The 23,062-nt window shown below is 39.4% G+C and overlaps 1 protein-coding gene across 3 annotated transcripts in view; it reads left to right on the top strand.

The window, feature by feature from the left end:
• Window positions 1-604: 604 nt before the first annotated feature.
• Window positions 605-23,062, top strand: part of ARFGEF2 (ADP ribosylation factor guanine nucleotide exchange factor 2) — a 37,896-nt gene continuing 15,438 nt past the window's right edge. Inside the window, exons 1-21 of one of the 3 annotated variants that reach the window (XM_040609105.1) lie at window positions 605-889; window positions 8,382-8,412; window positions 9,217-9,340; window positions 10,065-10,211; window positions 11,068-11,247; window positions 11,676-11,895; window positions 12,567-12,638; window positions 12,956-13,104; window positions 13,525-13,655; window positions 14,190-14,424; window positions 14,684-14,783; window positions 15,009-15,148; window positions 16,249-16,357; window positions 16,857-17,058; window positions 17,816-17,927; window positions 18,509-18,714; window positions 19,640-19,724; window positions 19,813-19,984; window positions 20,929-21,080; window positions 21,261-21,389; window positions 21,762-21,920. In XM_040609105.1, the coding sequence (XP_040465039.1) occupies window positions 751-889; window positions 8,382-8,412; window positions 9,217-9,340; window positions 10,065-10,211; window positions 11,068-11,247; window positions 11,676-11,895; window positions 12,567-12,638; window positions 12,956-13,104; window positions 13,525-13,655; window positions 14,190-14,424; window positions 14,684-14,783; window positions 15,009-15,148; window positions 16,249-16,357; window positions 16,857-17,058; window positions 17,816-17,927; window positions 18,509-18,714; window positions 19,640-19,724; window positions 19,813-19,984; window positions 20,929-21,080; window positions 21,261-21,389; window positions 21,762-21,920 (2,994 nt within the window). In that variant the 5' untranslated portion in view covers window positions 605-750. The remainder of the gene's footprint in view (window positions 890-8,381; window positions 8,413-9,216; window positions 9,341-10,064; window positions 10,212-11,067; window positions 11,248-11,675; window positions 11,896-12,566; window positions 12,639-12,955; window positions 13,105-13,524; window positions 13,656-14,189; window positions 14,425-14,683; window positions 14,784-15,008; window positions 15,149-16,248; window positions 16,358-16,856; window positions 17,059-17,815; window positions 17,928-18,508; window positions 18,715-19,639; window positions 19,725-19,812; window positions 19,985-20,928; window positions 21,081-21,260; window positions 21,390-21,761; window positions 21,921-23,062) is intronic. The other 2 variants (XM_040609107.1, XM_040609106.1) reach the window with 2 other exon arrangements.

Raw genomic sequence — 23,062 nt, 5'->3', positions numbered from 1 at the left:
TTTAACGCATGACTTTGGGTCTTTCCCATCTGTACTTTCCCAGCGCCTCTTTACAGGACTCATTCTGTGGAAGTTAAAAGTGATAATGCAAATGTTGAGATGTTTAGATTAGAAGCATTATAACAATGAGTATTTTATTAACATGACTTCCCTTTCAGTAATCATAACTTAATCTGTACAGCTAATCGCAGCAGCATCTCTCATTGCAGTTCTGACATGCCAAAATTTGTACCCAAGACGCAACGGACTAATTGCCACTTGAGCATTTCGTATTACACCAAGGAAATTGGTCGGGATTTGTCCCCAGAAAGCGTAGGGATAAGACAAGGGGCCAACGTTTCTGGAGAGCCCGTGCGGGGCCCGAGGCGGCCGTGTGGGCGCCCCGGTGCGGCGGGAGGCCGGTGCCGCAGGGCCGTGACCCGCTCGGAAGCTGGCCAGAGGGCCGAAGCTGCGGCGGGCGGCGTTCATTTCGTTTGGTGTTATTTAGTTACGGGCGGCAGCGACCGGCCGCCCCCGCCCCGCCGCCCGTCACTCCCGGCTCGGCGAGGGGTCGGAGGTCATCGCGGGGAGGCGGGGTGGCAGCCCTAGTCACGTGACGGTGCCAATATGGCGGCGCCGTGGCGGTGGCGCGGTGGCGGCCGCTGAGGGAGGCACGTCTCTTCCGGACGATGGGGCCGCGGCGCGGCCGCAGGCTCTGAGCGCCGGCCCCGGCCGCCCCCCATCGCTGCCCCGCAGCGGGGCTGCCCCGCCATGCAGCCCCCGGCCCGCGAGCAGGACGCCCGCACCAAGAGTATGTTTGTGTCGCGGGCGCTGGAGAAGATCCTGGCGGAGAAGGAGGCGAAGCGGCCCCCGCACGGGCAGCTGCGGAGAGCCTGCCAGGTGGCGCTGGGTGAGTCCGCCCCGCACGGCACGGCACGGCCCGCGGGGCGCCCCCACTTGCGGCGGGCTGCGAGCCGAGAGCCCTCCCGGCCTGGCGGGTCGGCGGGGTGTGTGTGTGTGTCACCCCCGGGAGGGGCCCTCCGTCGCGTCTGGGCCCCGCGGGGTGCGGGGGGTCCCGCGTCCCCGGCTGCGAGCTTGCGGGCAGGGCCCCGGCTGAGCTCGGGACCAGGTGGGGCAGTTCTCGCTGTGATACCAGATGTGCAAATCCAAGGGGAAAAAACCTAGCTCTCTGTCTTGCAAAGTTCTGGTCTCGACGTGAAACAAAAGGATATGGGCTTATCACTGTAGAACGAATTTTGAAAAGATTAATTATAAACTTTTACACGAGGAAACGGGCTGTTTAAGGCCCTTGACTTACGGAGTCTCTAATCTTCCAGGGCTGGTAATCTTCTGACATCTTATATCCAGCTCATGGTTGGACTGGTTAAAAGCTGTTAGCAGCGTAGCCGAATGCAATGTCTGTGGTATCTTGCAGAACTGAAAATACTTTTTGTGAAGTTGGTGGGCTAGTCCTGAAATCTCCTGCAAGTACAAAATGATGATACTGATCTCAGTGTTAAAAGTTCTGAAAACATATAGTATGTCATGAAGAGGGAAAAAATAAGCCAGGTAAAGTAGCGTAGGGCTTGCAGTTGGAGTTCTCTATGGCCTTTCTCAATGTGCAAAAGTGACATGTCTCTTACAGTTTTGGTTGCTTTTACACCAATATTTTTTTCCTTTAGTTTGGGAATGTTTACTGTATCCAAAACAGAAGAGTATGCAAAGAAACTGAGCAGATGCAAGTCCTGTCCAATGCACTGTGAATGTGGGCTTGAAAAATAGCTGTCATTTTTATCTTCCTTCCCACAATGCTTACCTTGAAGAAATTTGTAGGAACTAATTGTACTGATAGTATATCCAGAGGACGGTAACCAGATAGAAGGGTATTTTTTTATTACTTAAAGTTGACATTGTGAGCAGTAGTGTAACACGTGTGCCCCAGTATTTAGAGACTACTTTTTTCCTACTTACTTCCTCTTCCTGGTTTCTTCCCCAACTCCCCCAGTGTGCACCCAAACCACTTACAGGACTGGGAACCGGCTTTGCTGTTATGTAAATACATTTAGAGGGCGAGAAAGGGACCTTTCTTGAAGTATTTCTAGTGACAATCTTTGTTTGCTAACACATTAAAGACTATGATTTTGGAAGAGTGGTATTGTGCAAGAGCCATCTATTAGCATTTACATATTGGATTATTACTATTCGATGTCTGCATATTTTAAGGTACAGTACATTTGAAGGTAGTTAATGCTTGTGGTGATGGACATGGGGGTTTTTTTGCTAATCTTGCTTGGAAAAAAGTCCCTTCTGCTTTTCTGGATTAAGCAGGGGTCAGCATGAATAGATAACCTGTTGCCCAACTCTTCTGCCCTAGGAGGGCCTTGATTACTGTACTAAAGGATCTCTGTTATATTTGGTGAATGTTCTTGCATAATTTTAAGTTGCCAACACGAATGTGGTTTCTTTTATTTACATTGGGGTTCCCCCCCCGACCTTTTCCCGTTTAGAGTAAGCACTTGTTTTTACTCAAATTAAAAAAATCAGTTTTATTTGCTTATACTTTACGTTAACTCTTAACAGGGGAAGAACATTACTTACAATCTGAGGAGTTAAGGGCAAACTTCGTGATCTACACAAACTGTTAAGTTTCAGTGTTTCAAAAAATAATAAAAAAGTCCAGTCACCTCTGAGTAAAATTAATTCCATCTGAGAGAAATGTAAAGTTAACTTTGTGAAACTGGTAATTGTGCCAGCTGTTATAGTCTTTTTTTTTCTTTCTCCATGTCGTACTTCAAATAATTCCTTTTGACCTCTTACTAAATTCCATTTATTCTGCTGCCTTATTTGTACAATAGCCTTTTTAATGGAGCCTTGAGGTATTGGAACGTTCATAAACCAGTTGACACAGACATGGGTCATGTGTAAATGATATCTGCTTTTAGTACTAGGGAAGTCTATTTAGTGCCTCATCGTTTCTAGAGGAATTGGTGTATTCTACAACTACCTAATATAAATTAACCTGCAACTATTTCTGCAGTTTCTGCTGTAGTGTTTCTGTTAATTACATATGCTTTAAATTTTTTGTTTGGTAAGACAGAGGGATATATTTAAACGGTTCCTACCTTTTTTTTTTCCTCTTCCTTTCCCAGTAATATACCTTTATCTGTACTAATACTATGCAGTTTTGGACTGCAAAGGAGCTTCATGACTTTGTAGAAGTGAGAAGTAGCATAGGCTCACATAGGATGTAAACGGAAATGTGGAAGTAAAGGATGAAAACCGGTTCACAGTGGTGTTTTTTTGGTTGTGTGTTGGTTGGGGTTTTTTTTCCTCTGTCCACTCCCTCCTTTGAAATAGAAAGTCTTAATGTTGAGTAAGCAGAGTTTGAATAGATTCCTTCATACAGTCTCTTGCTTCATCAGTAGGTGTAACGGTTGTATCCTGTACTCTTAGTGCCAGTAAGCCCCAGGAGAGACTGGGAGAAATGGAGGTTTTTAAACAGAGAAGCTGTTCTGCTCTGCTTTAGAAAACTGTGTTTTTAAGAAAACTTGTTTTCAACAGACAGCTAGCGTACTGTATAAAAATAGTTGCTTAATAAGCATTTACATGGAGCTCTAGGTACACATGGTTCTTAGTAAATCTACTGAAATAATCTGTATACTGAGAAATTTGCAGTGGAACACAGTATCTATCTCAGCAGTTCACATTGGTCTAATGCTAATTGTGTGCCTGGGTGTCTCGCATAAACTACTACTCTTGCCCTATTAGGACTGTTTTTAATGACATATTGTGCAGCTGACCTGGTTATGTGACCTTATTTGATTGCCTGAGCACCTCCACATACATATTCTTAAGCTTTGTAAACACCAGAATTAATTTAGTTAGCTTGGTAATGAGTTTAAAAAGGCAATCTCTTAAACCATGCTTCACTTAGGAGTCTAGTTGTGTGTTGAAGAAGTCTCTGGGTATAAATGGCAGATACCTAAAATAAGTTTGCGTTTCTTAGTTCAGTAGCCTCTTGGTTAGCATGTTTTGCGCACGCTGGGGCAAAGAGGAGATAAGTCTTGCTTCGTTGTGGCAGCATTTTCAAAAGGGTTCCCTAACGATCGATAGAATCAATAAATGCAGGGTGTTAGTTTTTTTTTTTAATTTAAGTTTAAGGCAGCCTGGAGTTAGGCAATGCAGTGGAGTTTACTGGGTTGGGGGGAGGGAAGCTTTTGCTGCTGCTCTGTGTGTTTGGATTGGCACTGCTGTCTGGTGTTCTGACAAGCTATGGGAAGACATTGCTGGTGTCCTTGTGCTAACACAAGCTATGCCATTTCATGCACAAAAACTAGCTCATTTCCACTGAGACAAACCTGACTGTATCTTAATGTAGGATGGCATCTAATTGCAGACGGACAACTATTTCCTCCATTGTAATATATAGTTTTCAATACAAACAAACTTAAACCATCTATCTACTATAGGAAAGGTAGTTACTGTCAGCCTGAGTGCCATCCTGCTTTTATTATGGCCAGAAGCTCTGGAAGAAATTGCTGTGAGGCCTTGCTTGTTATTCCAGTTCTGTTGCTGGGTAGAAATGCTGAAAGACTTGTGATGAGTGGGCAGCTCATATAGTGCCCGTAGTGGAAGATGTTTCTGACTGAAGTAGATGCGATGTATGCAGAACATTCTGGCCTTGAAGGTAACAGGTAGCTCTAGTACCAAAAGCACCAAGCAAGGGGTCAGCGCTGTGCTGTGCTGACCAGACACTGACCAAAATTCAGACTGTGTTCTGTAGCTGTGGAAGGGAATTGAGCTGTGCCCCTTAATCCTATGACTGGAAGAGGACAGTGGCAGTAGGTTTCTGGATGTGCCTGGTCAGGGTTTGGCAAACTGTTCATGGCAGCAGTCTTCAATTAGGCAACAATTTCTGTTTCACTTGCTTTTGGTGGTCAGACCACCAAATGAGTGCTTCAAATGTGGAGATTTCCAAACTCTTTTGATGCAATCAGTGGCAGAGGCATGCCTGTAACTTGCTTTTTTCCTTTCATTTATTCTCTTCTGCCAGCATTATCTATTAAAATATGGTTGTGGTGCATATGTTTTTATATGGCTTTAGAAAAAGCCTTTATACAATAAAATTGCAGGGAGCTTGGTCAGGTCTTGGTTAGCTTTTTTTTTAAAATATGGAGTATTTTTGAGAGTGAAATTGTTGTTGCTTTAATATGGGATGCTATTCTTGCATATTTTTCCAATGCAAGATCTAATATAACTATCAGTAAAGATGGGCAAGATCATATCTCCTTAAGGCTAAAGTATTTGTGAAGTTTCAATTCAAAGATTGTTTTGCTATGCTGCTTTGCTAAAAAACTGTATGGGGGAAAGTGATCTCTTTGAAAGAAAGAGAAATTATTTCAGTAGGATCTAGAGATCTGGAAAATAATAGCATTACTTGGTTACATCCTAAATGTGAGAGTGAGCACTTCTGTAGCTAAGAATAATGTATCCTAACAGGGAAACCTTTTTTTCTTGTATGGTATTAAATTTTACAAAATAACCTTCTTATTTTCTTGGGTGGACTCATTGCTATAATATTCCTATTGTAGCTTTGAAATTTTTTAACAAGGGAATTTTAAGTGAGGAATTTGTATTTTGGACCGACCCCCCAACAAGCCTCGCTATCCACCTCCCACAAAACAGTATGACAAAATGAAGATGGTGCATATGACCTTCAGCTTTCCTTCTGCTGGCAGCTGGGTGCAGTGGGAAGAAGGATGCCAAAATTGAACTGGATGAACTGAGACAAGTTTTGAGTAATAGGCTGGCCAGACTAACAGACACGAAACAGGCTTCATTTTTTTTCAGCTCAAATATCACAAAAGTTAGGCTTGTTTGCAACTGCTGAAATGGCAGCTGCTGAGGAGGAGTGGGAAGTGAGTAAGTGTGCAAACAAGAAAGCCCCTAAAGAAAACTTATATTCACTGAGCTAGATATATCAAATATGGATATTTTTTTTTCTGTATCTCTGATGATACTCACTTTATTGGTCTGCTTTCTTGATATCGGTAGCTTTCTATTTCATGTACTGTAGAAATACCTTGAGTATTCAAAAGGTGTCTAGTCTGACTTGACCGAAACATTATCAAATTAAGGAAGCCTATTATTTCCAAACTAGACAAATTATAATTCTTAGTGCAAGAGGGACTACTTGGCTGACTTGGGCAGTCTTTCTGCTTTGTAAAAATACCCTTAGTTCAGAGAGCGAGTTTTTGAAATTGGTATTAAAAAAAAACCCCAACAAACTACAACAAACACAACACAAAACAAACAACAACAACCTGTAAACCTTAGTTCTACAGAGTGTCTTGAAATAAAGCATTAACTGTGTGACAGTTGTACTTGAGATTCTGGCTACAGCTAAAATATGCTTTTCACTGCCAAGACCTGGAGGCAGGACTAAGCGTTCTGGACATGTAAAGCTACCCAGAAAACTCTGTGTTGTAAGCAGCCAGTTCTTGTCGGTGACAGGAAGGCACTGCTGTAATAATAAGACAGATCTAAATGGGGACACAATAAATTGCTGGGTCTCTTAACATATGTTGTTCTCAGTAGCTATGTGGATCATAATGTGGTATCGAAGATGGGAAAATAAGAGGACTGAATTGAAACTTTGCTGAATTGAACTCCTGACTGGCCATCTTCTTGATAAACCAACTGGATACTGGAGTGAAGAAAACTGCTGCAAGAAGTGGTGCAGTGTGAGGAGTTACATTGTCTGTCTGTTTGGCATGGAGAACCTTGGTTATTTCTTATCAACAGTCTCCATTCTGTTGACTCTCCTTACCAGTTGAAGCGTGAAGTATTAGGGGATGATGCTGCTGGATTTGCAGTATCGCAGAGCTGGGAAGTTACTTCTAATTCTGAAATCCCAGCACAGGGGCTATGCAGTTGGCTTGGCTCATTGCCTTGTTCAGTACTGGTAAGAGAAAATCACATCTCCCTCAAAACTACTGGACGTGCTTGTTTGCTTGATGGACTTGATCAGGAAATGGTGGGCTACTAAACAGAGCTATGATGCGCTGCGGGCCTGTGACTCTTCAATTTTTCTGTTGTCTATTTTGTTGACTATAGAGTGGATAATGTTACTTCAGTTCTTGTTGCATCATTTGTTGCTAATGGATGTCGGACTGAGTTTCGTTAATGAGAGAATATGGCAGATAGAATAGCAAGTCCCAGTCCTGGATATAGCTTGTCACCCGTAGCATGTAGTCACACAGGTTTCCTCTGCATTTTGCTTCTATTTTCCCTATAAAATAGGGGTGGTGGTGCTACAAAATAGGCATACTCTGCAAGGATTAATTCTTGTGACATTCACTGAGCAGTAGGACTGTGCAAAAACCTGAAATATGTAGATGTTGCAGTCCTTGTTGGTTAGTGTGTTTTGTGTATTGATGCTTCTGAGACAGAAGAAATTGAGGTTTGCAGACAGCACTGAAATCTGAACTGTGAACACCTAATCCTAAGCAATGATGCCTCCCACAGTTGTGGGGATAGTGTTGAATGAGTGATCCATTTCTGATAACTCTGCAATTAAACAAGTTCTGTAAGCATGATAATTTGCAGGCACATGATACAGGGTGGCATGGACAGGTTTTCACATGGTGTTACAAATGATTATAGCTGTGCAGCCTTACTGTGTGTGCTGGTTTTGCTATTTTTTTGTTAAGTTTTCACAGTATGCACCTATGCTGTGTCCGCTACAGTGCAATTCCGGTCTGTATTGTGTGTCATGGTGATACAGTAGAAATCCTCAAGAAGCTGTACTAGGATCTTTGGGATTTATGCTCTGTGCAAGAGAAATGAGGAAGAAACTTTTTTCCCCTGTATTTAGAGAGCTTTTCATAAAATTAAAAGTGTAATTAAAAAAAAAAGAAAAAGAAAACCTGCTGGCAAAATAATAGCTTGCATTTCAGAATTCTTATCTCTTGGAGTTGTTTGTTCAGCTGATGTCATACTGTGAGGCTTAAGAAAAGCAGGCTAACTAGCACTGTAGTTAACAGGAAGGTCAGATGCATTGAACTAATGGTATATGCGGTGACTTAAAGACTTCTGCAGACCTGAGCTCTCTATGATGTAAACTTAATCTTGAATAAAAATTGCATACATACCTGTGTTCCTTAAAGGTATTTTTGGTAAGAATGCTTGGAAAAATTAGCTTTTTATGTAAAAATTGAGAGATAGTGTAACTGTCTATGATCTCTGAAGCTGAAGATTTTACAGGAAAGAAATAGCAAGTACTGAAGTGTAAGACTTTTGGTTTGAAACAGCTTTGCTTTATCACATTTTCCTTATTTGTGTTATTGATAATGATGACTTACGTTGGGTGTTAAATTCTTTAAATTTTTTTTTTCTTCCAGATGAAATAAAAACTGAGCTGGAAAGGCAAAGGTAAATTAGTAATTGCTGCAAACTATGCATGAAAACAGCAAACGGAATCACTTGATAGTGGAAATTAAGAGTGTATATACATTATGGCAATGAATTTGTGAATACAAAATTACACTTTTCTGCCAAAAACATATGGTCTGTATGTTCCAGTTACATAATGTTTGTGGCTGTGGGTACTCAAGCCATAACTGCCTCTGAATTTCACTATGAAAAAATTGCAAAACTTCTAAAAGGTGCTAAAAGTTTTTCACTTCCTTTTACTGGGCTTAATATAGCCTGATGGGAAATCATAAAGACCAGTAAGTATCTTCTGTTTGATAGTATACAGTCTTAACTGCCCAGATCAAGAATACCAATTTAAATAGTACTTAAATCAAAATTTTAAAACACTTTTCCAGCACTGTGCTATGATTTAAAATGAGCCCCCAAATATATTTCTGTTCGCTTAGTATCCCTCATATGGGCCCTGTTTAATTCAGGGTAACTTTGATAGCTTTATCATTTAAGTTGTGTCGGAGTTTCCCAGTATTTCAGGTAGTGGGACAGTGTTGGAGTATAGAGAGGGAAGAGTTAAGTTGAAGATTATATTGCATCTGATCTCGTTCATATAAATAAATGTAAAGTGTTTTTTGTGTGATTTTTTTCAAAAAAATTAAACTCCTTTAAGAATGTATGTGTGAGACACTTCCATGACATTTGTATGCTGCTAAGTACCATTCAGCTTTAAATTTAAAAAAGGAGGAAATGTAGTTTGCTGTGATATACGTGTTCAGAAAAATTAATAACTGTTCTTATCTGACCTAGAGAAGGCACTGCTGCTCCACCAAAAGCAAATTTCATTGAAGCAGATAAATATTTCCTTCCATTTGAACTGGCCTGCCAGTCAAAGTCTCCACGCATTGTTAGTACTTCACTGGATTGTTTACAGGTAAGCGTTCAGTTCAAACTTGGACAGAGTGAAATGGAGAAACATGCTGTTACAAAAATCTTGTGTGCTCTTGGTATTCTTACAGTGAAGAAGTAATGCTGTGCTGGGTATGTAGAGCTGTGGAGATATCCTCTATGGCTACCTAGATGCAAAAACCATGCAAAATGGGTTATCATCAGACTTGGCTGAAAGTGCAAGTCAGAAACATGTGTGTGTTGTTTTATAGTGAAGTAAGCCTTTATTGAAGCTCATGAATGCTTATGTTATTCAGTCAAGGTGTTTCATCTGTGGAGTTCTAAAAGGAATATTTATTATGTTGTTTCCTGTAGTGCTGATGTGATGGGAGGTCAGACTCTGGAACGTTTCTATCTTGTTCCTATTTAGATTCTTGCAGAAAAAACAAATATAACTTAAACTCAGCTAACTACTTGGGCAGAACCTTTCTGTTGTGAATACATAGAGATTTATGTTAAATCTTATCTGGTTATGGTAGGAAGAAAGGGTTGGGGTGGGAAAAGCTTGTGTGTCACTTCCTAATTCTATTTTGTCTAGATGTGTGAACAGTCAAAGTATTTGGTAGCTTTTTTGGTTTAATTTGGTGTTAACCAGTTTTAACACAAAGATTTAAGTGAAGTATGCTGTCTAAACCCCCCTTTCTATGCAGTGCTTAACTGTATTTTACTTAAGAGTATATGGCTGTCTAACCTGCGTTCTTTCTACCTAGAAACTCATTGCATATGGACATATCACTGGCAATGCGCCAGACAGTGGAGCACCTGGAAAAAGACTGATTGACCGAATAGTTGAAACCATTTGCAATTGCTTTCAGGGTCCTCAAACTGATGAAGGAGTACAACTGCAGATAATTAAGGTATTTTATTTGGTTCATTTTGGCATAACTTTAATTTTTTTTTCAGTTACAAAAATCAAAGACAGAGAAAGCAGATTAATGTGAAGCGCTGCTTAGGGCCTAGTTTGTCCATTTCTTAGACTGTTACATGTGTCATTGAATTCAGAGAGGCTGTTACCAGGTTAGAATTGGTATATGAAATGATTCCTCTTGGTGAAGCGGCACGTACAATGTTTGTCTTTCTTTCCGGGATGAGCCACGGCCTGGATACTTTATCTTTCAGACAGCTTGATGTTCATCTTCTGGGCTAGTAATGCCCACGTTCATTAGGCTGATGAATTGCTATCCGCCTTCAGCTGAAGGCACTGTAACTGTGATGCAGTAACATGGACTGCTGCTCTAGCCTGTCTGCTCTTGTCCCAGAGGTCTGCAGTGTGTGTTCTCAACAAGGCACAGTAGTACCAGTGGTGTGTGTTCTGGTTCAGAAATCTACTTAGGCTAATGCAGCTCAGGTTAGAAGTTGGTGAACCTTCTAGTAATTAGTTTGATGCTAGTGTAGACCAATTGGCCCTTTCACAGAAATTAAGGTATAGAATATAATACTGTTTCCTTTGGAGGTGGAATATCTCCCTTAGTGGAAAACTAGTTGTGATAAAACACTGTACCAGGTCAGGAGAGAGCAGAGATAGGTGGAAGTTCTGTTAAACTTCCTTTGACTTGGAAACATCATTTCAGAGAGCTAGAACATTCTATAAAGAAGTCTTATAAACAGATACACGTTTCGTAACAAACCCACTGGTTATTATGGAAGACCTGCATGAAGTGTATTGTTGCCTTCTTGCTTAGATCTCATTTTTACTGTTATGGATTTTTTCAGGCTCTCCTCACTGCAGTAACATCTCCGTATATAGAAATTCATGAAGGAACAATTCTTCAGACTGTTAGAACCTGCTACAACATCTATCTGGCCAGTAAAAATCTTATTAATCAGACAACTGCCAAAGCTACCCTTACACAGATGTTAAATGTCATTTTTACACGGATGGAAAATCAAGCTGTATGTAACTATTACTTTTGCTCATCTCAAATGTTTAGGTTTGACAAATGAACAGAACACTTTTTTTATTATTATTTGTAATGGGTCTGTCGTAGTTGGGTATCTATTGATTTATAATTTAAAAAGAAATCCTGTCAATCCTGTAGTTAAGCATGCTGACTGATTAAAAATAAAATATGAAGCTCATTGCTGATAACAAGGTTTCACGCTGTGGCTTCTATCAAATGGCTTCATATAAACAAATGACCGGTGCTTTTAAAATAGACTTGAAGCACATCTTTTTAATTTAATTGGCCAAGTGATCATATTTTCATTGTTTCCCTCTGTTAACACAAGAATTCATAAAGGAACATCAGTCATCTTAGACATCTGGTTTCCCTTGTCATGTTTTATGCCTTAGATTAACTTTTTCATACTGGTTTTTCAAGATACAAGAATCCAGAGACGCAGAAAAAACGAATCAGCAAAAATCCCAGTCTCCTGCAATTCAAGGGATGTCCAAGTCTCCGAAGACTGGTCAGTTAAAGCACAGCTATCAGGAGGGCAAACCCACTGTTCCTCCGAGCGTGGAATTAACCAACGGTGAGCCTGAGAGAACAGAAAATGGAGACGTGAAGTTGGAGCAGGATCTGACTCTTCCAGCATCAGGTGAACAAGAATAGGTTGTGTTGATTGCTTTCAGTTACAATGTTTCTGTTGGAAAATGCTCTTTTTAGGCTATTTTGGGGAGGAGTTGACTGGCATTACTAGCTCAAATTATGCTTGGCTTTTCTCACTTGTAGTATACAGGCCATCCTCTGCTCGTGTCTACAACATGAAAACTATGACAAAGGCTCATGTTTTCTCTAGAATTCTACTAAAACTATATATGGTTTATCTATATGGAATTATACTAGAATTTGACTTGATTAGGTTGATAAAGGTGAAGGAAAGGAAGAGAATAATTATGGTATGTGGGAAGTGATAGAATAACTTTGAGGTAATTGAAGTCCTGTGGTAAAAATAATATGTATTGTGAAGACCTTATCATAAGCACATACTGTATCCAAATTAGGAATGTGGGATATTCCAAAACTAAGTTTTTAACAGTTGATAAATAGAATTAACAGACTCACTGCATTAAAAATAGCAGTGTTTTGATTTTAAACAACAGGAATTGCATCAATGAGTATTTTTGTGTGGCTTCTTGGATATGGCTTTAGAGGAGAACTACAAAAGAAAGTCTATAATTTTTAACCCTTCTACCTCTGTCATGCTTCTCCTTTTAATCCTCTTCCTAAATGAAAGTACTAAATTCAAAATTACCTGTGTTTCATTAGAGGAAACAACTGATGGAGGAAAGGAAGTGGTTAAAGGAATCTTGGAAGATGTGGTCAAGTCAGCTGTGAAAGGTAGCAAAATCTTCTAAAGTAAAATAGTTGCATATGTATTGCCAAACTTTTATTCCTGCGATTATAAAAGCATGGAAGTTTGGGGGTTGGGTGGCTTTTTTCTGTTTGTTTGTTATTAAGTATCTTGTTAAGAACACCTACTAAGGCAGTAAGGCCAGGTTTTTGTTGTCTCATAGTATTCTTTTGCTGGTAACTGAGAAACCTTCTAGTTTACCAGTGCTGCTTCTGTCCCACTTGGTTGTAGAGCTTCGTGAAGTCATGGGATAAAAAAAGCTCAGTGGGTGATTTTAATAATTTTTTCTCTTTTTCCCCTTTAGAGGCTGAAGAAAAGCAGATAACAGAAACAGTTATGGCTCTACCTGCATTAGAGACTGCAGATACTGTTCTTTCTGGCTCTAGCAGTGAAAATGTACAAACAAACGGGATTCCAGATGATGGGCAATCTGTTTCCTCCACTGATAATCTGGTAAATAACTTCACTGGATGCTAATATGTAGTTAGGAAAGGAGAAGTGGTTTTATTATGCCAACTAATAGAGTGGGATTTTGGGAAGGGAAAAGGGACAGAAGCTTTAATGTATGTGACCTGTTCAGCTTTGAAAAGGAAGCACCAACTGCAATTTAAGTAGGTATTGAAAACAGCTGTTCTAAAATTTAGTTGTATGTTAATACAGGGTGGGGGCATATGGGAAGAGTTGATCAACATGTGTGGAAAAAAATCCAGATCACTTGTAGTCCTGTTTAGGCTTAGTTTAAAATTTGCCATATGTACCTTTTTGGGTTTTTTTTAAATCTGTAGCTAATTCTCAGAGGACCTGTGGAATCTTTCTAATTGCTCTGTTCCTTTGTCTCACTGAAGATGTCATGTTGTGTTTCTTGCTCTCAAGGAAACAGATCTATCTGGACATCCAGCTGCTGCCAGATTTTCCCATGTTCTACAAAAGGATGCCTTCCTTGTCTTCAGGTCATTGTGCAAGCTCTCCATGAAACCACTTGGTGATGGGCCACCAGATCCCAAGTAATGAGACTATTTATTACACTGTTCTCTTCAGGTAGCTTTCAGGGACAGTTAAATAGCTGCTGTATAGTAAAACAGGTATCAAAATTCACCTGTCAGGCCCGTTTTTTAGTTACCTTGATTAATCTAGTATTGAAACTTTCTTCAAATAATAAAAAAAATCAATACTTGAGGCTTTTTTTGTGTAATGGGCTTGTTAATCTATCAGTTGAAGTGGCCTTGACTAGGCCACATAGTATTTGTGAAGATTTTGGTGGAGGAGTAGGGGAATGCTTCCTAGGATAATAGGTGCAACAGTGCTGTTAGTCTTAAGATGTTAATACTGCTGGAAAATCTCCAAGTTTAGATGGTAGATGTTGTCCAATATCACTTGCAGGCTGACTTCCACTCCTCCTGCCCCTCCACATTTAAATGAATTAAAATAGCAGTCATTTCTACTTGACATGGAAGAAATGTTCTAGTACTCGTGTTGAATACAAGTATGTATTCAGAAAGACAATAAAAATATATTTCTTGTTGATTTTTTTTTTCTAGATCCCATGAATTGCGTTCTAAGATAGTGTCTCTTCAGCTTCTTCTCTCGGTACTGCAGAATGCTGGTCCAGTTTTCAGGACACACGAGATGTTCATCAATGCAATCAAGCAATATCTTTGTGTAGCATTATCTAAAAATGGAGTCTCTTCTGTTCCTGATGTATTTGAGCTCTCTCTTGCCATCTTTCTCACACTGCTTTCGAATTTTAAGACCCATTTAAAAATGCAGATTGAGGTGAGATATATTTTTGTCTGACTTGTATGATGTTCTGCTTCCCAAGTAAAAATACTGCAATGGTAAAAAGACAGCTGGAACTTAGAGGTTAATGTCTTATTTTTGTTTGCTTACTAAAATAGTATATTACTACTGCATTCAAATTCTAATGTGCAGGAGATGATACTTCTCAAGAGAAATTACTGAGTATAGATTAATTTGTACATTTGACATGGTTCTAATAAGTTTCAGATGAAGTCCTTTGTTTGTTATTTTGCAGGTGTTCTTCAAAGAGATTTTCCTGAATATTCTAGAGACTTCTTCAAGCTCCTTTGAACACAAATGGATGGTGATTCAGACTTTAACTAGAATTTGTGCAGGTATTTTGATTGTTATGAAAAGCAGTCACTTCCTCTGGCAACAGATGAAAATCATTTTGAAGATAAATGCCATTTACAATTTTTAAGTGCAAAAAACTTAATTTGATCCCGTAGTCCTTAGGTTAAATGCCTGGATTCATCCCTCCGCCTGCTCTAGCTGGCTGATTCCTTCTTAAAATGCTATTACACTGAATCCTAATACTCGTGCTTTCTTTTATTTTCAAGATGCCCAGTGTGTAGTGGATATTTATGTTAACTATGACTGTGATTTAAACGCTGCTAATATCTTTGAACGCCTTGTAAATGATTTGTCAAAAATCGCACAGGGACGGAGTGGGCATGAGTTGGGAATGACGCCTTTACAGGTAAGAAATAAAGCTTTCAAGATAAGGGGAACAATCTATTTTTTTCATAGGTGGTGCTGTGTCTGCATTGTTATTAATACTTCCAGTGGTTTGTATTTTCTGTAACCCACTGATGTTACTTTCTATTAGTTAGGTAATCTGCAACTGGATGCTGAGGCAGTATGATTAGTTTACGTGGTGATTTTGCTGCATATTTGCATTGTGAGACTAGGCTTGTCCTGGGCACTTTGGTTGGGCTGCAATGGGAGAGAGAATCGATGAGCCTTCTGCTGCCTTATTGAAATGACTTTCCTTCTGGGGCTTATGAACCAGCAGTACCTTTATTATGTTTGCTTTGCACAAACTTTTTGTGCCGTATCTCCACCACAAGTATTTTATTTTTAAAATTATGTTTTCCCATTCCCAGCCCTTAGAGGGAGGGTGGAGTGTAGAGTGCTTTTCAGCAAGAACAGATATGTCTGGTGTTGCCTTGTCCTACAGCACTGTTTTTCTAGCCCAGCCTAATGACTTTCAGCGCTGAAGTGAACTTGGTGCCAGTGTTGGTCTCAGAACTGAGTGCACCTCATGCCTCTGGTTAGCATTGTATCAATGCTTGCTTGATATCCACCCCACCTCCCATGGTCATTTGATCAGAAAATGGAAGTAAAACCATGACACTTTTGTTGTAGATGTTGAATAGAACTGTTTACTGTACAGCTAAGGTAGTGGAGATGTTTGTCTTGCTTGGGGAAAGATCTGACACTGCAGAGACCCTAGTGGATGGTCGTAATCATTCACACAACAAAGGGGCTGTGTTTCAGATTTGATGTATATTGCCCCTTGGTTGTACTTATGTGTTGCTGAGAGAACATCTGTTTAAAGCAGCTGGAAGGTGTTCTCATGTCAGTCTGGTTATGGTTGCTCTTGGCCCGGATGTATCCAACCTAAGTAGTCAAGGGGCAGGAACTTTGTATAACCATTAATTTCCCCCAACTGACAAACTCTCTAAGATTTGAATGGTGTGATGTAATGCTTTCTAAACACTTGTGGATATACATATATTGGTTTGGGGATTTTTTTATTTTGGTGATTTTTGTTTTGGTTTGGTTTTTGTGTTTTAGGAACTAAGCCTGAGGAAAAAAGGACTTGAATGTTTGGTTTCTATTTTAAAATGTATGGTAGAATGGAGCAAAGACCTTTATGTGAACCCCAATCATCAGGCTAGCTTGGGTAAGATTGTTTACCTATGGAGAGACTAATTTGTTTGTCTTTGTGTGTATTCAGTGTTTAGAAAGGTATTCAGAAGTGTGGATGCTAGGGTTTTCATATAGATTTGTTTATGCAAATGAGTATTTTATGAACAATTGTTAATGCTGTTACATTAACTTACTTTCCAAGTGTCTGGTTCAAATAACCCAGTTCTGTTGCAGAGCTTTAGCCAGGCCATTGTCTACACTATAAGAACTGGCTTATGTAAGACCAGACATATGACAAATCTTGGAGTTATTAAGCTGAAGTACAAGAATTTCTCTTAGCTGCTGCTGCTCTTCTAAAATAATCCAACAAAAGGCAGAACTGCATCAGAATAGCATCTTCATGTAGTGTAGACTGCCAGAAAATATACGTGGTAAAATATGTGTATTGACTCATAAGTTTCTACTAAAAAGTTCTATTGTTAAAACCTTTTGACAGAGCAGGATAATTTAAGTCTCACCATGTTCATAAATAGGTTCATATAAACCATCTGAACAGGAAGTAGCTGAAGGTAAATGCCTTGAGAGTGGAGGGAGACGGAGTAGTGTGAGCTCGTTGGACTCCACTGTTTCATCAGGAGTTGGAAGTGTTGGTACACAGACCGCTGTTCCAGATGATCCTGAGCAATTTGAAGTCATCAAGCAACAAAAGGAAATAATTGAACATGGGATAGAACTGTAAGTCCAGTATGACAGGAAAAGAGAAGCTCACTACTAAAAAACTATGTGTACACCCATGTTGTTGCTTATGGTCTTACACAGTCAAATCTGTAGGGACACTTACAAATTGATCTTAATGCTGAAGACTCTTGCCTGCTGTTGTCAAAAGCTAATGCTGGAGGCTACTGTAGTTAAAAGGAATTCAGTGAAATCTTGGGTAGAATTGGAGGGCGGTTTCACAGCTTTCCTTTGTGCTGGTTCAGCCACACAAGAGAGGAAAGTGTGGGTGTACCTAGAGGGAAATTGATTTGAGCAGGCGGGCTTAATATTCTCTTACAGCTTTTACACCATTTGTTATCTTATTGAAATAGCTTGGAGAACTAAATCGTTGTCCAGTTGTGCTTTACTACTTCTTCATTAATTTGAAGATCTTTATGTCTGTAAATGCTATAAAAAGGTCTTGAACAGCAACATTTTTAACATTTCATGGAAAGTCTCTAATTTTCAGTATTTCAAAAGGGTCAGTGTTTGTATGACTTTTCCAGCAATAACTTTTAAGCTTATCAGGAAATGATACCTTATGAGATATAGCCTGTGGTGTGCTATAGTCAATAATTTGTTGCACATTTTTTGACTTTCTTCTAACTAGAAAAAAAGACGTAGAGCTATAGCACAGAATCTTCTGGTTTATAAGGGCTCTGCAAAACTAAAATTTTGTAGGCTGTGATATTTGTCAATTGTATGTCTCACTTTCCCCATGTTTTTATCTGAACAGGTTTAATAAAAAACCAAAGAGAGGAATACAGTATCTACAGGAGCAGGGAATGCTTGGCACTACAGCAGAGGACATTGCACAGTTCTTGCACCAAGAAGAACGCCTTTGTTCTGTAAGGCTACATGCAACATAAGATAATTAATACTCTTGCTTCATCATCTTCTCCACTGTCTTCTGGTGTCTGTATGCACTCTCTCTTTAGTTCATATTTCATAGATAGATAACTGAAAGTGTAAGGGTTCTAATGAAGGTACTTAATACCAATGCTACTTTCTATTTACTTGCTGTCCCAGGCTTTTTAGCAAAGTAGCTGTATTTACTATAAAGTGATGAAGGGATTCTCTGTAAGTGGGAACATGCATTTTTATCTAGTTCTGGTGTTTTGCCAGCAAAGGAATAGCATGTGCTGCAGTGGCAAATCATTCTCTACTGCATGTGAAACTGGGCACCGTTCAGCTTTCCTTGGCTCTACAGTAATGCAGATCTTGCTTTGGGAAGTGAGAAAAGCAAGACTGTGCAGTCTAAAGTCATTTCTAATGACCCTGGTTTCTTATCCCTCTAACGGTTGCTCTGCCTGCTCAGTGAAGTGCATCAGTCTTACAAAACTGAGAGCTGTGCAATTCTTTTACTATAAACTTTCTTGCAAAGCTGGCAGTTGAATTACACAGTAATAACTGTCTTTTGTGTTTTTAGACTCAAGTAGGGGAATTTCTTGGGGAAAGCAACAAGTTTAACAAGGAAGTGATGTATGCCTATGTAGACCAGCTTGATTTCTGTGGAAAAGACTTTGTCTCCGCTCTGCGTATATTTCTGGAAGGTTTTCGCCTACCAGGTGAAGCCCAGAAGATTGATAGATTAATGGAGAAGTTTGCTGCTAGATATATTGAATGCAACCAACGGTAATTCAAAGCCTTTGTATGGGATATATGCCTGAAGAACGGCTGTATTTGTGGCCCTGAGGGGCAGGGTGCAACTCGGGCTCATACCAGGTCAGGAACTTCTACAGGCTTGTGTGAGGAGCAGATCATGTTGGTAATATTGGTGCTGAACCTCTTCAGCAGCTAGGCAAAATGGAAACTTTGGGTAGAAAGTATTGATGCTGGCATTCATGAAATCCCAAATGCTTGCTAGAAGGGATTATGAGTAGAGGGAAGCCCTGAGTATATTAAATTGTTTATGTAATTAGCTGTTTTGTTCCTAAATGTAGATCAGTCAAGTGTAAACAACAGTAGTAAGCATTAGCAATTGTTAAATTTAAAAATACATGGCAGAAACGGCTAATATGTTGTTACATGTGTTTCTGCTTTCCCATTAGATGTTGAACAAAACATACGTATGTTAGTTGACATGAAGTAGGCAGTGTTACTATTATTTCTAATGCAATAAACCAGCATTGAAATTTAGCTATGTGTTCAGGCTTAATTGGTTCCTGTGCCTTAGTCCAGCTGGTGCATCACTGGGGTTGGTTTTGTATAATTGTTTATGAAACCCTGGGAGTGAAAAGTAAGCTGGTGTTTAGCTTTTGTAGGATTACCCAAAGGAGGATAATGTATAATCTTTTTGGAATGTACTTGAAAATTTCAGTCATCTCTAGTTTTCAACATTGTGAAGAAGATTCTTTTATTCCCCCTCTCCCCCTCCCCTTTTTTATTTGCATTTTAAAACATTTGGGGTTTCATACATTTCTAAAGACTAATTTTAGGCACTGCTAGCTCTTTGGTTGAATACATAGCACTTCTGGGTGTTTTTCTTGCATGCAGACATAGAGCTAATGGATTGAGGAATTTGGGCTCTAAAAACCTGTTTTGTGGTTTTCTCCCTTAGGCAAACACTGTTTGCTAGCGCTGACACTGCCTATGTTTTGGCATACTCTATTATAATGTTGACTACAGACTTGCACAGTCCGCAGGTAAAAATTTAAGAAACGAACTTGTAGAACTTCAGATTTCCCTGGATGGAACTTGCATTCAAAATCTGAACTTCCATTCTTTTTGCAGGTTAAAAATAAAATGACAAAGGAGCAATACATTAAAATGAATCGAGGAATCAATGATAGTAAAGACCTGCCAGTAGAGTATTTATCCACAATCTATGAAGAAATAGAAGGAAAGAAAATTGCAATGAAAGAGACAAAAGAATACGCAATTACAACGAAGTGTAGTAAACCAAGTAAGAAGGAACTAGAAACTGGAAAGACCACAGTGCTCTTGAACTATTGCAGTAACTTTCAGGATGGCATAGTGGAGTTCAGATCCCTTTTTGAAAACATCACTGTGCAATTCATAAATTACGTTTATAATGGCTAATATAGATATTTGGAATGAAACTGGCTCAGTTGTTACTTAACACTGCTCCTTCTGTGATGGAAACATAGCTGTGTAAGTGCATCTGGCACCATTGCAGAGAGGCACTAGAAACTAAATTTGGGGTTGATTTTTTTTTTCTTTAATTATTTAAAAAAAAACAGAAGTGTGAGGGCAGGAAATGGTAGAATAACTGAAGGTGACACTTACTTTGAGTTAACTTCCTGTCTTTATGTGCTAGACAACAGGTGGGTTTTTGTTTTGGGTTGGTTTTTTTTGTCTCCCTGTCAGTAGCATGTCATAGTTCGTATGCTGGCAAGTGGCACAGTCCTTGTGATAATCTTTGAAAAAAACAGAGATCAGAGAGTTTGTAATTTTCTGTAGTCACCTGTCCTCATCTAGACCAAATGAGGAGTCCTGTGTGTAGTGTATACTAGAAACCAGTATCCCCAGCTGTACACTGCTTTTACTCAGAATAGCAGGTATTAATTTAATACAAATTAGTTAATTCTGAATCTTCAGCACAGTGTTTTTTTCAGTGTTTTCAGTGCTGTTTGCAGGTTTCCTGGATCAAAATAAGAACAAAATTAGGTTGCTTGAAAACTGAAGTTGCAACCTTAAGTATAAGGATAAAGAAACATTAAGTCACTATTTATAAAGTTGGTGAGGGCTAGTTTTGTTTTGAGGCTGTCAGCCTAAGATGAAGGATTTGCCATCCATTTATTTAACTTTTTGTGATGCTCAGCATGAAGACATGGAATATGCTTCTATGAAAAAGAAACTAATGCAACTATGCGGTGTTCTCCTTAGGTGTAGCTAATGAGAAGCAGAGAAGGTTGTTGTACAACTTGGAGATGGAACAGATGGCTAAAACAGCTAAAGCCCTCATGGAGGCAGTAAGCCATGCAAAGGCTCCTTTTACAAGTGCCACTCATCTGGATCACGTCAGACCCATGTTCAAAGTGAGTGTGAAGTTCTCCTTTTATCTTCAGTGCTATGATTTTTAAGCATGTAAAAAGGTGGAAAATTACTCTGAAGCGTTAAGTAATGCAGGTGGATTCTTAAGATATATTTGGTTGCAGTTACCTGGTGTTCTAGGCTAAAACTGTTAATAGGCTTCTGAACTTAATTTCTTTCTTTAGCTTGTATGGACTCCATTGCTGGCAGCTTACAGTGTTGGCTTGCAGAACTGCGATGACACCGAAGTTGCATCCCTTTGTTTGGAGGGAATACGCTGTGCAATTAGAATAGCCTGTATCTTCGGAATGCAGGTTTGTATAAGACTTAGTATGGGGCTTGCTAAGGGCAGTGTAGGCTCTGGGAGGCAGAGGAAGAATTATGAACACTTCATACATAGAAAATGAAGCATCTTAGCTGCTTTTTTGAAATGGCAAAGTAAAATATTACCATCTTGTTTTAGTTCAAGAACTTGATACCAAGCTTTTATTCAACTCTGCTTTCCTTTTATTGCTGAGTCCTCTATTAAGAGTGTTTGCTAACTGTCATCCTACTCTCCTTCAGCTGGAAAGTACTCCAATAGTGCCAACTATACATAGAAGGAAAATAGCGTAGGCATGCGGGACAAGTAGCTTTCTCTAGCTCTTCAGGGACTTGATGACGATGCTTGTTTCTCTGTTTTGTAGCTTGAACGAGATGCTTATGTACAAGCCCTTGCTCGGTTTTCCTTGTTGACGGCCAGTTCCAGTATTACAGAAATGAAACAGAAGAACATAGATACCATCAAGACACTTATTACAGTTGCTCACACAGATGGCAATTATCTTGGGAATTCTTGGCATGAGGTAAACCTTGATTATTTTAAATAGCATAACTGTGTTGTCCTTTGAAAACTTGCAGAATTTTTTTTCTTCTACTACTTTCAGTCTTCGGTTACTGCGTTTAGCTCCCAGCATGTGTCAGAACCCTCTTTAAAATGTGGATCAAGTGCATTATTTTGTTAGTGGGGGTTTTATATGTGTATATATGTGTGTATGTGTATATACATAATAATGCACTGCATTTTTTTGCCAGACCCTATAGATATCATGTGACTGATTGTAATTTTTGCGGTACTTTTGATATGGAAATAAAACCATACTAAAAGTCTCATTTGACTTCAGGGAGTTCTACGCAGAAACTATTGTATTCTTGTTCACATAAAAATATTCAAACTCACAGGTTCAGACTTGTCTATGCAGTGTTTGGCAACACTCCATGACCACGTGAAAAACTAGGGCTGAAGTAACTTGGTGGCAGATAGGTAAGGGTAGGCTATCGGGATCATAGGTATTTTCTAAAAGCTATTTTCCAGGAGCTCTTTAATCACATCTAAAACTGTGTTGCTGCTAAAAGGGTTGTTCCTGCTGTGTTATGTTCTCTGGCACTAGTCTTTGGCTACATGATGAGCCAAATGCTACTCTAGCTGACCAATTACTTGGGCCTGGCCTATACCATACCCTCACAAATGCTTGTGCTAGTCCAAGGGATGTTGCAGTGGGGGAGTAAGAAGGAAGGAGGAGTCCATTCTGTGCTGATGGCACAGCACAATTTTAGCATTTTCACTGTCTTGTGTTGGAACGTCATTACTTAAAGTGGTAGCTGCAATAACCCTGTCTTTTCATTGCTCTGGGACAATGAACTCTATAAGATTAACTCCAAGTTGTTTATAATTTTGAAGTTGATGCTGTAAGAAGTAATAAAAAGGTTTCGTCTAATAGTTACAGCTCCAAAATAGATTTTTGTGTACTGTTTATTTTTTCTCATATTGGAATGGTTTGTGGCAGCTGGTGATACTTGAATGAATCACTCAGCTTTATTTCTAGTTACATTGGTAATAATTGAGCTACATCAAAATGTTACCATTGTCAAAGTTGTTTTAAAGGTTAGAGAACCTGGAAAGGTTATAAATATTAAATGTATGTTAGGAATAAAAATATGATGGTGT

This window comes from Falco naumanni, chromosome 10 (genome assembly GCF_017639655.2).
Source record: "Falco naumanni isolate bFalNau1 chromosome 10, bFalNau1.pat, whole genome shotgun sequence".
Taxonomy (NCBI): domain Eukaryota; kingdom Metazoa; phylum Chordata; class Aves; order Falconiformes; family Falconidae; genus Falco; species Falco naumanni.
This window is presented reverse-complemented; position numbering and strand designations above follow the sequence as displayed.